Source organism: Benincasa hispida, chromosome 12 (assembly GCF_027475165.1).
Source record: "Benincasa hispida cultivar pf3 chromosome 12, pf3_genome.v1.1, whole genome shotgun sequence".
Classification (NCBI taxonomy): Eukaryota; Viridiplantae; Streptophyta; class Magnoliopsida; order Cucurbitales; family Cucurbitaceae; genus Benincasa; species Benincasa hispida.
This window is the reverse complement of record NC_143489.1, coordinates 79,908,203-79,922,536: the sequence shown is the minus strand read 5'-3', so window position 1 is coordinate 79,922,536 and position 14,334 is coordinate 79,908,203. Positions and strand designations below refer to the sequence as shown.

Genomic DNA, 14,334 nt, shown 5'->3' with positions numbered 1-14,334 from the left:
ATTAGCCTTTTGGTTTTTTATTTTTTAGTTCTATTTTAGTCTAATTTCCATTTGATCCATGGATTTAAAAATACTACACTTTTATCCTTGAGTTTTGAGTTTTTAATCAGCGTATTTTTTAAAAATAAAATGATTATCAAAACATGTTTTAATTTTCAAATGTTGGTACGGTTTTTTAAAAAAAATGGTGAGAAAAAGATTAAAAATTAAAGGGAAAAGTACCATGTTGGTCCTCACGCTTTGAGTCTAGTTTTTATTTGATCCATATATTTAAAAATGTTACACTTTACTTTTGAGTTTTGAGTTTAATTTCTATTTTATCCCTAAGTTTCAAAATATTACATTTTTACACTTGAGTTTAATTTTCATTTGGTTCCTAAGTTGATATTTTACATTTTTATCCTCGAATTTTTATTAATGTTCATTTAATGTTTGACGTCAACTAATTTAAAATAGGTATAATGCAAACTTTTTTTAATTAATTTTACTAGCGATGAAAAATTAGTGAAATCTAATTTAATTACTGTTCTTTAATGTTCCATTTATTAATGTTCTTTTTTTATTAATGTTCCATTTCCTTAGGGTTCAGCACTAACACATGTGTCGATCTTTCCCAAATTCTGAAATATGTAAACATCATTTACTTGTCATAAATAGCTTTTATGACCTCTTCATATCTCATATGGAGTTTCAGAAAACCTTTTAATGGAATGATGTTCAAAAAGTATGTAACAGTCAGTATTGTATATTTCCAAAACAATTTAGGCAATTGAACATAACTCATCTTTCAACCGAACCATTTCTAACAAGGTCTTGTTTTTCTTCCTGATACACAGTTCTACTAAGATGCCAGATGTAGAAAGTTGTGACTGAATTCCATATTCTATCAAATAGTTCTAGAAATCTCAGATTTTATGTACTCTCCACCTCGATCTAATCGAAGTGTCTTAATTGTTTTACCTAACAAGTTTTCACACACCTTGAACTTTATCAAGTGTTTTAGACTTATGATCAAGTTAGGTAAATATAACCGTACTTTGAATAATCATCAATAAAACTGATGAAATATTCATACCCTCCTCTTGCCTCGACATTCATCGGACCATATTGGTCTGTATATGCGAGCTTTGAGGTTTCTTTGACTCATAAGGCCTTTTCTTATAAAAGATCTTTTGATCATTTTATCTTCAAAATAAGACACATATAGTGTTGAAATGTTGTCTTCTAATTGATTTAGATGACCATTTTTAACCATTTTCTTAATCTTAATAAGACTTATGTGACCAAATCTCAAGTTCCATAGATAAGTACTTGAAGAAACCTTTGCCTTTTGTTTTTTAGCTGTTTTAAATATATGAATATTTGAAATGGCCTTTCCTTTTATCGGTTTTAATATAGAAGTTGTTTTATAGTAGAACATATAAAAATACTTCTTTTGCTAATGAACACTTCATTTATGTCAAAATGATACTTTTATACAAATGATCTTGCAAAAGATAGATATAAAAAAATTTCATCATATAAACAAGATGTACATTATCTAATATAATGAATCTATCTTTTGATAACAACTTCAGGAACTTCCACTGATTTTTCTGAGATAGTCTCTCTTATTCACAACCTTGAGAGTTATCTCTTTATCTGCAAGCATTCTTCAGAAACTAATTTCCTTGTTTTGCTTTTTCGCTTTCTTTTCTGTAAGGTACTTTGGGCAGTTTCTCTTTCAGTATCTGTCTTCATTGCAGTAGAAACTTTCCTTTGTCTACAACTTTAGCCTTGCCTTTGCAGTCAATAGGAGCCTTGACTTTTCTCGTCTATGACAGCTTCGTTTACATCTGTCACATAGAAATGGTCCATCATGTCTAGGACATGTTCTCTAACAGAGGCCCATTCTTTCATACAACAATTATAAACGTACTTGATGGCATCATGTCTAAGGGAGAAGGAAGGTTGTCCAAACATCTCCCGCAGAGATTCCATAATCTGTGCAACGGTATGCATGCAATCATGTTTCTTAACCAAAACATCAGATATGCTGGCAAGAATATAGGCTCGGAATTTTTCATTTATCCTTGTTCACTTGTCATATGCTTCCCGAATAATTGGTTTTCATTTGAGTTGGGGTTAGGAAGACATTCCTCAGTTAAAACAAACCTCAGATCATCTATTATCAATATTGTATTCAAGTTTAATTTTCATGTAGCGTAATTGTCCCTATTAAGTTTCTCAAAAGCCAATAACTGTATTAATTAGCTAGTCATCTCTGAAAGTATAAACAAATTCTATTAGTGAATTGCTTTTTAAATCCAATCATGTTTTAGCAAAGTAATAATGTACCTAAATTTCATTATTTTATTTACAACGATACTTTAGTGAGTCGGAATAGAAGCTACTCAGGGGCAGTCAAATATTCCTTCACTGAAGCAAGACATTCTTGACTAAATACTAATTCTAGAATAACTCATATTACTATAATCATTTAGTTACCGTTTTTGGTTAAGAACTTAGTAATTATTGTAAGTATAAACCTCCATTTTCATACCTCAGAGGTTGGCTCCAACGATGCTACCGAATTGAAGAGACAAGGTTGGAATCAACGTAAAAAATCCTATCCATTTTTGGAGTTTGAGTTGTTTCAAATCCCATGTTACAACCCTCTGAGGGGATAGACACCGTAAAATGACTTGCTTATGTCGCATGAAGTCGTCAAGCAAGCGCAACATAGGAATCTCTGGTCCAAACTAATGGAAGAGACCGCAAAGTATGTTGACACATATCCTTCACCCACTTACTATGAACTATTCCCCTATTCACCTTGTTACTGACCTATGTAAACACTTTCGAAATGGAGGTCACTTCTAAGGTGACACGAAGACGAGCATGATTCTCATGGTGTGAACTCTTAGGGATGTGAGAGCTAAGAACAACATACCGTATATGTTATTAATCTCCCACTAAAGTGTTCTATTTATTTTGGGTAATCTACTTAGGTACATTGCGGCTAATAAAACAACCTAAGTCTAGGTGATTATCCAAGTATAACGTTTATATTTGGATTTAACCTACAATGTCTAGGTGATAAACTAGTTTTAAAATCTCACATCGCTCACACATGCTCATAAAACCGGGTTAATAATGCTCAATTATTCAGTTATAATCCCCAGATAGGAGGTGTTCTGTAAATCATTAACTTAAATACCTTTAGCCTTAGACAAGATTATAGATCGGTTGAGTTTGTAACCAAATTTTACAAGATAACATTCTATTTTAACTATTAAAACAAATTATTTTTTATTAACCCTAAGTTAGTATGCATCTTATCTCTGTTCTGGATTTTAATGCCTAATATAGCTTTTATAATAATTATAAAACAATAGACATGCTGATCATTCATAACATACATCAAGCATTTCGGGATTAAATATAACACTTTATATTAAATACTTGAAACTCTAAACATTCATACTACATATTATAACTCTTATAGCATACTTTCAATGCATGTTTCATGCTTCCTATAGTGAGATTTTTATCTACATGACATACTATATGCACATACAAGATTTATTTAATTATACATTCACAATGCATAAATAATTAAACACACATTGATATGGACCAGTTTTGGCATTTCAAATAAGTAAAAGACCTAAATTATTACAATAATAATTAAAAACTCCTTCAAAGTGTTTCTGGTCTTCATGAACTACCCAAATCGGACTCGAACTACCCAAACCAGATCTACAAAGCTCCAAAACAGGTTGAACCGGCCAAAATGGGGCTGAACCAGACCTTCTTGGCTCGAACCAGTTGGATCGGTTCACTTGAACCATCGGTCGGGCCGCACGCGTTATTTCTGGGCTGGGATGAGCAACATTACAACGCCACGGGCAAATGAAGAACAGTGTTGCAACTGCCTGACAGTAGCTTTAAAGTTGAAATTCTGCAGCTGACTTCTCTTATTTCTTTCTTCAATTACAACCTAATTGTAACTCTATTGACTTTAATACATTTACAAACCCTTAATCACACATTAAGACCCATAAACAAAGAGCCAGTTACAACAATTAATACTTAATTGAAGAGAATTTAAATGCCAAAACTGAAAATATTCATATCAGCCACCATTTTCGTACAACTTATGAAAATCACCCACCAAGCTAAAATTACCACGAATTAAGTGCTTAAATCATGCTCTGATGTCAATTGTTGGAGTTAGCATGCAATTAGCGAAAGCAAACAGAATCATTAAGCATTTTAATTCATCAATTTTAGCAATTAAGAAAGCATGTTCATAACAGAAAATAGGGTTTTAAGAAGTTACTTTTGAAGGTCTTCTTCAATCCTTGAAATTCATCTTCAACCTTCTTAGTAACAAAGTGTGGACCAACAAATGTTCTTCCCTACTATTCTCTTGGATCTTAGATTGAATTGTGGGATTCAAACTGAGCTGAATTCAGGGAATTTTTGAAAAGTAAAAGCCTGGTTCTTGGCTTAATGGTTGAAGAACAATTCTTCAACCTCTATCCTAGAAAATCTCTTTGCATGGCTAAAGTTTTAGCTGAATAACTAGTTTTTATCAAGTCCTTCATGCAATCTCATTGCATAATCGCTTACCACCACCTACTTGAGAGATTGAGTGGAATTTAGGTGTTGTTGATAGAAAAACCCACTAGCTAATTTTTGTCAAATTGATTTAAAACCAATTTTTTATTTAAAAAATCAATTTTCAAATTTAAATTTAAATTTCTAAAACTTAAATTAAAATAAAATTGATTTTAATAATTCAATTTTCACAAAATTCAATTTTAAATAAAATTAATTAAAATAATTAATTAAAATAATTTAATATCCAATATTAAATTAATAAAACACCAATTTCACAATCATGAATCTCTATTCATGTAATTAATATTCAAATCGAATTTAAATATTATTTAATTATCCAGTTTTGTTTAATTCAATAATTAAATGTGTAATTATATCGTATATAATTACTAATTTCCTCGATTCGTATTTGAATGCTTCAAATTTACTCATCACGCTATTCTAAGGTTTAATCCATTTGTGAGCTAGTAGGGGACCTAATGGACCTACAGATCATGAGCTTCAATAATCTAAGATTAATCAGCTAAACTCTTTAACCTAATTAACCAACAGTCATTAACTACCAGGTCACTCCACTAAAGCCCAATAGTTGCACTCTCTTCACTATAGATATAATTGTGTCCACTCGATATAACCATAATCATTAAGTCAACCCTTCATAGGTTATTCGTAATAGCGGCTGGGTTAAAATTTGTTTTACCCTCGAGATTACATCTTATTCCTTGAGTCCCATTGATCTTCTAATAAGCAATTGATTTTTTATCCAATCACTAAACTGAGTCCCTCTCGGACCAATGAGAGGGTGGGACTCCTTGTTCAAGACCCGGAGTCAACACTTAAGGGAAAAACCTCTCTACTATTCCTAAAAGCGAGTAGGAGCGGATTTCATCTTGCATTCTATGTCTCTAGCTATCTACTCAGTCTTACTCCCGAAATTGGAGGCTTATTCAGTTGGTGTTGTTGAGCCAACCCTCACCCATGCAAATCTAAGGATAATCTCAAATAAACAGGAGTTCATAGTTAGCTCAGGATTAAGGTTAAGCTATCTAGGTCATTGCTTTGAAATAGTCTGTCTTAAACAATAAACAACATTATAAAGTAAGAGTGATTAATTTATTGATCTGATCTTATATAAACTCTTTGCATAGGATGCCCCCACTCACATGTCTCCACATGAACGAATCAGGATCACTTTGTTTGTAGCACTTTACAACAATTGTAACATCTACAAAGTGGATCATATCCGATAGTGTCCCCATAATAAGATATCTAGCCTTATTCATATACTATAGACCATTTTGGCTATTTACTCGAACTTGATCCACTCTTATGTCTCCACATAAATTTCAAGTACTAATGTAATAGCTATGGATCTTAGTTTATTGGATTTAGGTTATTTCTAAAGCGAAATGAGCAATTTAGACATTTAATAACAACTTTATTGAATCAAACTTCAATAAAATCTATATTTATTAACATAATAAGTTTATTGTTTACAAACCACGAGTTTGGACATAAAACCCAACATGTATGTAGTTGGTCTGGAGTATGTAAAATCATTTGTACGAACATTATAGTTGTTTTCTGATTAATCAATAAATTAAATTGATTTTTTGTAAGTTTCCAAGAGTTGTCGAGAGGAACAAATTCAGTTAGATAGTAAATATCACAAAATGGTGGTATCTACTATCTTCACATCTTTTTCTAGATTAAAAAGATAATCTGAGAAGGGGTGATGAGAAAATTATTATCGAATGTGATTTACTTTCTTCTTCTTCTGTGAACTTTTAAACTTAGATTTTGAAAGCATAAAGCAAAGATATACATGGGTAAAAATAGTACTATAAACTTGATTTTTCTAAAGTTAAAAATTAAAAGTCAAATATCCTATGAAACATTTGTATTTCTATCCATTGGGTAATTTATTTAAAAAATGTATTTCTATCAATTGAATAATTTATTTCAATTGTGGGCCTTTTGTGAGAATTGTCTTCACAAACACTACTAAATTGCTTTTAATTGAACCTTTCGAACTTTATAGTTGTAATATCTAAAGTTTACCATACCTTTTTTTTTTTTTGTTTGAAAAGATAATTTGAACTTGTTTCTGCTTCACAATTCAAAATCATTTTTGACTTATTTATCCTTCCTAGTTTTAAATTTTCAAACTTACTCATAGCTTTTGCTTTAATACACTTATGTCCAAAAGAAAAGGTTTCTTCTTTTTTATTTTATTATTTTCATTAAAATTAAACAGGAAAATTCTCTTAATCCTTACCTTTGATCTCTAAGTTTTAAAATGTTACACTTTTACTCTAGTTTAATTTCTATTTGGTCCTTAAGTTTCATAATATTATATATTTTCTCTTGGGTTTTGAATTTAGTTTTCATTTAGCTCTTAGATTTTAATAATTTACACTTTTACCACCAAATTTTTACTAATGCTCATGTGGGTCTTTGACATTTTTACCTATTTAATCTAAAATGATTATAAAACGAAATTTTAAAATTAATTTTAATAGTGATAAAAAATTAATGAGAATTAATTAATTACAATTATTTTATTTTTCAAATTGATTAATAGACATTAAAGTTAAGAACCAAAACTAAATATTTAGTGTAAATTAAGGTTAAAAGTGTAAATCTTGACATTTAAAAGGAAAAGTAAATTCAAGGATAAAGAAATATTTTCTCAAATTAAAATAATGTTTGCTAAAAAAAATAATAAGTAGGATAAATCAAATTAAATTTAAAGAATATAAGACAGTCAAATTTATGAAGAAAAAAAATGAAAAATTAATTTTTGTGCTATGCTATCTGGTGATAGTTTTATTTTAAAAATCCCCGTTTTAGTTTTCAAAACAAATAAATAACATTCACGTAAATAAGAATATAACTCAATTAATTAAGATAATATACCATATACGATGTATCATTTATTTTAAATGTCATATATGTTTAAAATCAAACACATTTTTATTACAAATCATATCTATTTAAAGGTCCAGACACATGAATATATAAGAATACATAAAACGTTCAATATACTCAAAATATGTTTATAGTTCAATTAAAGTATTACGTGTTGGAATTAGGTCGGATTTATTACTTAGTCAATATCACTTAAATTTTAGATAAATTTGGTACTCAAACAAATAAATTTTGAAAGATTTGTTTCCCCAACCCATAGCTCTAAAGCATCTTTTTATATATCTTCTCATGCAGATTGCAAACAAACCTCATTAGAACTAAAGAATGTAGAAACGTAGACGTAAGGTTAAGATCGATTGATTAAAATTTTAAAACATATATCAATTGGGCAATATTTATTTAATACTTAGGTCATTAAATATTAATTCGGATAATATTATTCTTTAATTATGCACATATATTGGATCAAAGTTAGTTGCTTTCTTGTCTTATCTTATGTTGCGTCCACCTGTCTTGTAACATTGGTTCTTCATTTAAATATCTCACCAACATTTTTCTGCTTCTTTCTTAATCTATTCTTATGCATATGGTGAGATTCATTTTATAATGTCTTACTGTAAATTACATTTTGTATATTAAACTTTATTTACTCTGGAAATATTGTCCGCTAATTAAAATATATGTCGATATATTTGTTGGAACGTCTTGAATATATTATCTAACGTTTTGAACGACCAAATAGAGGGGGTGCACCGTGATGGGAGTTCGGGGGCAACACCCACAAAACCTAAATTGAATTCGTATTTAGCATATTTAATTATTTATGGTTTATTTACGATCATGATACTAAGATTTAGATAAGTACACTATATAAATTCTTTTATCCCAAATGTACTATTCATTGTGTATTCTGTAATATTCTCTCTAATGAAATTGTTCTCCTTTTGCCTCGTGGACGTAGCTAATTCACTGTTAATAAACATCTAAATGTGTGTGTCGATTCTCTATTTCATCGATTTCGCAACAATATTTATAATTAGGAGGGTTAAACATCGATATCAAGGTTTTTAATGGATACCTTTGATATCTTGTACAAGTATAATGCTGGAGTTGAAGAGGAATACATGAATGAATCGAGATCACATTCAAATCAAATGGATCTTGAATATGAATTATAGTTGCTAGAAGGTTAAAAGACTTGAAAGTTATTATATCTATATCAACAAGATACACCTTTTTTTAGTGGCTCGGTAGAAGCCATTCATTTTATTAATTAGTCATTGATAGGGTCCATCAGATGGATGACCCAAAAATTAGGCAAAAAATGTGAAATGATCCAGATTTTGAAAAAAAAAATGTCGAATGACCATTTGCTAACGTCAAGTTCGGGTGAAATTACCAAAATATACTCATGCACGCTGAAAAGCAGTCTCGCTCTCGCTTGTCTCGATTGTCTCGCTCTCTCTTCTTTTTCCACTCGTGAATCACTACGTCTCTCACCCTCGCTCGTCTCACTCTCTCTCTCTTTTTTCACTCATAAATCACTATCTCTCGCTCTCTCTTTGTTTCCTCACTCACAAAATCACTCCTCTCATCTTTTACTCACTGGAGCACTGGGATTGGTCGCATCGGAGCTGCTCGCGTGGATTTGTCGTGTCGGAAAAGAAAAAGATGATGTATAAAGGAGAAGAAGCCGAAGAAGAAGAAGATAGTGTGCAGAGGAAGATTTCCCGCATCGGAGAAGAAGAGGAAAAAGAAAAAGGAAGGGCAATACCTTAACTTCATGTAGTCATGAAGTCAGCAAATGAGCATTTGACATTTTTTTCAAAAATTGAGTTATTTGTCATTTTAAATCTTTAAAATTGATCTTTTGGACAATTATCTCTCATACATATCAATTTTTATATCATTGGGTCAAAATCAAAACCACAAACTATTTTTCCAAATTCATAAACTAGGTAAAAAAGACACTTTGATATTTTTATATTCACATCACTTCCATTTGATTATATTTGTGATTCTTCTTGTAAAAAGAAATAATAACAATGGTTAAATTATAAATTTAATCTTGAACTTTAAAATGTGTATCTATTTAGTTTTTATATTTTCAAAACGGTAAAATTAGTCCTTTTATTTATTTATTTTTAAATTCATGAAATTTAGCCTAACTAAAATGAAATTGAAAACTTAAGAGTTTCATTAGACCTAAAATTCAAATTTAGATCTAACAGACCAATGAATTTAAAAAAATTTTGAATTTGTCAAATACCTATTAAACATAAAATAACTTATTCAACACAAAAGTTAAGAGTTCAGAAATTTATGAAATCAAATAAACACAAATCTCGAAGTTTAAAGACCAAACTAGTAATCTAATTTTTTTAAAAAAAATCTATTTAACTAAAAATGTGTATACTCAATCGAGGACATTTAACTTACGAGTTGAATTACCAATATCAACAAAACTCCACAGTTAAAAGACATTTATACTTTATTTTAATATTAGAAATTTAAATCTCAGAATTGATAAGACGTCTCGAGAAAGAGAGATGGAAATGTAGAAGAAAATGGAAGAAATGGTGTGATTGGCAAAAACCAAAAATGGAAAAGGTGTATTCAGCAATGCAACTTATGAAAATAAATAATAAGATTTACAAATATTGCAATCCGTATAAAAGTAGAAATATAATAAGAAGAAGAAGAAGAAAAAAGCAGGACAGAAAATGTGGTAAAATATAACTCTTCAGTTTCTATATCCTTCTTATCTGTGTATGGGGGAACCCTATAATTTCTAAACTCTCCACTAATTGGTCATAAAGGCAGTCTTAAACTAGAAATGGCAGAGAGAAGAGAAAAACCTTGAAACTAATCAATCAATCAATCAATCCTCATCCATCAATGTCTCTGCTACCACCTATATCTTATGTGTCTATCATTACTCCAGGAGAGAAAAATGTTGTTGCTTATGTACATCTACTCATCTCCATTTCACTGCTTTTCTACAGCTTATCCGCGATCCTGCCTAGAGCGTCTGCGAGTTTGTTAAGGACCGCGACTAAGCCATCTGCGTGGTGCTTTCGCTGTTCTCGGTCCAGCTGGAAGTTCATGTTTTGAGCTTCGAGTTGGGCAGTCAACAGTTTCCCATTCTTTTCAAGGATTCCAATCAATTCATCCTGCAGGATGGTTTCCTCATCCCCATCTAATGCAACACGCTTTCGTTTACGTCCCTCTTGTGACGACGTCGATCCTATCTCGGGATTTGCTGCTGCTTCTTTTTCATTTGTTGTGCCTGTTGCACATCAGATTGGGTTCAGAATATGCTATATGCCTCCTCAAATCATCATGAATAATCTCAACCCTTTGACAACAGTATGGGGATTTAAAGGACCAAAGAAACAGCCATCTTTCTTCATAATGTTGGACTTTACAAATTGCCTAAGCAAACAACATAACACCACCTCTAACAAACAAACCTAATTCTATTAGGTAGAATCTGACATTTCTAATCGAATCAAAATACTCGAAAGGAGACGGTATATGGGTTCGAAATTCAGAAGACTCCAATCCAAAATTTTGAGCTATGAGAGTAGTAGCAAACAGACACGAGTTAAAATCTGATGGACAGAGCTGTGTGAATAAGGACTCAACAGAAACTCCAGTATCAATACATAAGATGATCAAAAGATATATGGAAACTGAGAATCTGGCAATGGAAAGAAGGTAAACATTAGCATCCACGAACTTACAGACGCTATAAAAAACGGTACTTGGAGGGATTCTGACTGAAAATTTGAAGCGCATAAGATGGAATATATGATCAGAAATCTAGGAAGACAGCGTCTTAATGACTTGATCATTCATCCAGAATTGGAAAAACAGAAAAAATAACTGATCTTTGCAGTTGATGAACATAGGCGTACATCAACAACAGAGATTTTTCATTTATCCTATGAATAAAAGATTGAACCATAAAACAGCCACAGTTATTATGAACAAGCATTGTTCTGTAAATTAGAGAAAGTGTTTATAAGAAAATCACAGGATAAAGAAGTACATGAAAGTAAGTATTCGAATTGTAGTTTGAGTTTACCTTGGTCTGGACAATCTTGACCAGCAGGTTGGTACAGCTTCTCTGTAAATCAAAAGGAAAGAAATTGAAATGAGAAATAAATGGAACTTGAAATCTTCTTCGAGTAATAGGACGAAGGTAGAGGCAGAGGCAGCTAAAAGAACATCCGAAGCCGACAGAATTTATAAAATGGTTTTTTTTTCAAAGGGGTTGAGGAAAAAAGAATAATTGCCACAAAAAGCTGCAAGAATCTCAAAACAACCAGAAACTTGATCTTTGGAATGAGAATTAAATTAATCGAGAAAGATTTGAATTGACCCAACTTCACCAATTACCTGATAAAGGCGTCGGAGCAGGAATTGCCCCATCGGCCGTCGGTGGTGGAACCTCCTTCCCGGCGACTTCCTTCAAGGGGCTCCGGCTAGTTTCATCCTGTTCGAAATCGGAAAACAAACCATCATCAGCGGCGGCAGTTTTAGAACTGTCGAAGACGTGTTCCGGCTCGGCGTCGGGTTTTCCGTCATCGGAATTGAGAGCGGGGGGTGGGGCAGGAAGAGGAACAGGAGTAAGAGCGAGAGCCAAAGCAGGGGACGGCGAAGGACCTGAACCGGAATCCAAAATATCATAAACCTCTCTATCGAAAAACCCTGGCAATTTCCTCTCGCGTCTCAAATCGTTTCTCATAACCCAAAAGGATTCAGTATCTTCCCTAATTTGGGATTCCCACTCCTTGATCTTCTTGAAATCACCAGCCAAATTACTCCATCTCTTCCGACACTGAACCGGACCACGATTGACTCCATGCCTCTTGCAGTAGGAAGAAACAGAGGCCCACTTTGGCTCGACCTGACCGGAACCAAAGGCGAGACTAGCAGCCCGGCCGCCGCGAACCCTCGTCTCAGCAACCTTCTTCCCCTGTATGAGGACGAGGATCTCCTGGCGGGTCCAACGGGGAAGCCTGGGGGTTTTGCTGCCGTCGTCTCCGCCGTCAGTTGACATCGGCCGGACGTCAACGCCATTAGTGACGCCGTCAACAGGAGTTGGGCCAAGGCTAAGCTGCTGCAAAGCCATTTAAAAAGAAAAATAAAAAATTTAAGAATTATTGTTAAAAGAGAAGAAGAGCACGTGACTTAATGGAAGGATGGTTTTAGGGAAGGCGTAAACGGGGTTATAAGAAGTCCGTTACGCCGTTTGTGTTCAGTTTCTCAGATCATCTCTCTCCCGTAATATAAGAGAGAGAGAGAGAAAAAATAGAGGCGGAGAGAGAGAAAAAGAGAGAGAGAAAGAATTAGGAATTAGGAAGGGAAGGTTTTTGTTGGGATTTGCCTTTAATGACCTTTTGATTGGGTTCTTATTTCAATTTGGTTTGGTTTTATTTTAAAATATAGAAACAAAATATATATATATATTTAAATTAAATGCCTAATGCTTGTAGATTGCAGCTATTGACCCTTAACTGCTTCTTAAGGTTTTCCCAATTACAATTAATTAAAAATTTAATAGGGTCATGGAATGGAATCTCTCTTAATTATGAATTAAAAAAATCTTTTTTTAAAAAAAAATCTAATCTTCTTCAAGGGCACCTTTCTATATTACTTTCCCAAGGGTGAGGTCATTTTCTACGGGTTTATATGTGATTTTCCCTTTTTCTTTCCAACTATTGATTTTTAATTAATTAACAATGTAATAATTAAAAGGAAACGGTTTTGTTAATTAATAACCTTTTAATGTGAAAGTTAAATCCTCATAAATATTTAACCCTAAAAAGTGGATGAGCACAAGCAAAGCATGAGAAGAAAGGGTGGGGTTGGGCTACAAGTTGACAAGGGCATCCTAATTTCCTAACCCTACCCACTAAGTCAAATTTCTTCACCTCTACTTTTTATTCTAATCAACCTCTCTTACACATTAAATCACTTGTCCTAATCTTCTCTTAGTGCCTAATCCTTACTTATGTTAATGGATGCTAGGGCCCCCACCCTCCAATAAAGTCACTTTTTTGTTTTTTCTTTTATTTTTATTTTTATTTATATATATCTTTTCTTGTTTTTGGGTTTTTTTTTTTTTTTTTCAATTTCAATTTCAATTTCAAAATAATAATGGATGAGGCCACCACTCTCCCTTCCCTACAAGCAACCTAATACCATCCCTAAACAACTCCTTTTTTTTTCTCTCTCCCTCTCTAAGAAGTCCAACTTATTAAAAACGAAATTATTAGAATTTAAATTTACCCATACATCATTATCGATGAAATTCTAACTCATACGTAATTTTTATCCGTCTTTCTATTATAGTTTAAATTGAATCGTAAAAAATACACGAACATATATATATATATAAAGAGAGTTTTATTAGAGAAGTGTAATGGAGAGAATTGTGGTCATTAGTGGAGGGGTTAGTAAGAAGTCGCATTCTATGAGTGATATTGTGGGGACCGTTGGAAGATGCTATAGACTAAGTATATGGGGCTGCATTTCAAATCCTTTACCTTCTTCTATTATATACTCTATTGTTATTTTTATTATTAATCTTTTAACCTATCTTTAATTCTCTACCCTCTACCTTTCTTCCCTCATTTTTTTATTTCTCTTATATACAATGTTTGCAATTTTTAAAGGAAATTTCGCGAAAGGTTTAAAAGGATAATTTGCAATTTTAGGTTAAATTTTTTGTTAGTCTCATGTATTTGAGGTTCTTTTCTCATTTTGTTTGTTCAAAATGTTTTA

At 32.1% G+C, this 14,334-nt stretch overlaps 1 protein-coding gene across 1 annotated transcript; it reads right to left on the bottom strand.

Annotated features, from left to right (window-relative positions):
• Window positions 1-10,121: 10,121 nt before the first annotated feature.
• On the bottom strand, window positions 10,122-13,292 carry LOC120068407 (Homeodomain-like superfamily protein). The gene is made up of 3 exons (XM_039020164.2): window positions 11,944-13,292; window positions 11,630-11,671; window positions 10,122-10,828 (listed from the first exon to the last, which is right to left on the bottom strand). Exons 1-3 carry the CDS (start codon window positions 12,677-12,679, stop codon window positions 10,539-10,541), a joined length of 1,068 nt encoding a protein of 355 aa, XP_038876092.1. The 5' UTR covers window positions 12,680-13,292; the 3' UTR covers window positions 10,122-10,538.
• Window positions 13,293-14,334: the final 1,042 nt, after the last annotated feature.

Coding starts and splice junctions, on each gene's coding strand:
- LOC120068407 (XM_039020164.2), bottom strand. CDS start 12,679: ATGGCTTTGCAGCAGCTTAGCCTTGGCCCAACTCCTGTTGACGGCGTC. Junction 11,672..11,943: donor TGCTCCGACGCCTTTATCAG/GTAATTGGTGAA, acceptor TTTGATTTACAG/AGAAGCTGTACCAACCTGCT. Junction 10,829..11,629: donor TCAAGATTGTCCAGACCAAG/GTAAACTCAAAC, acceptor GATGTGCAACAG/GCACAACAAATGAAAAAGAA.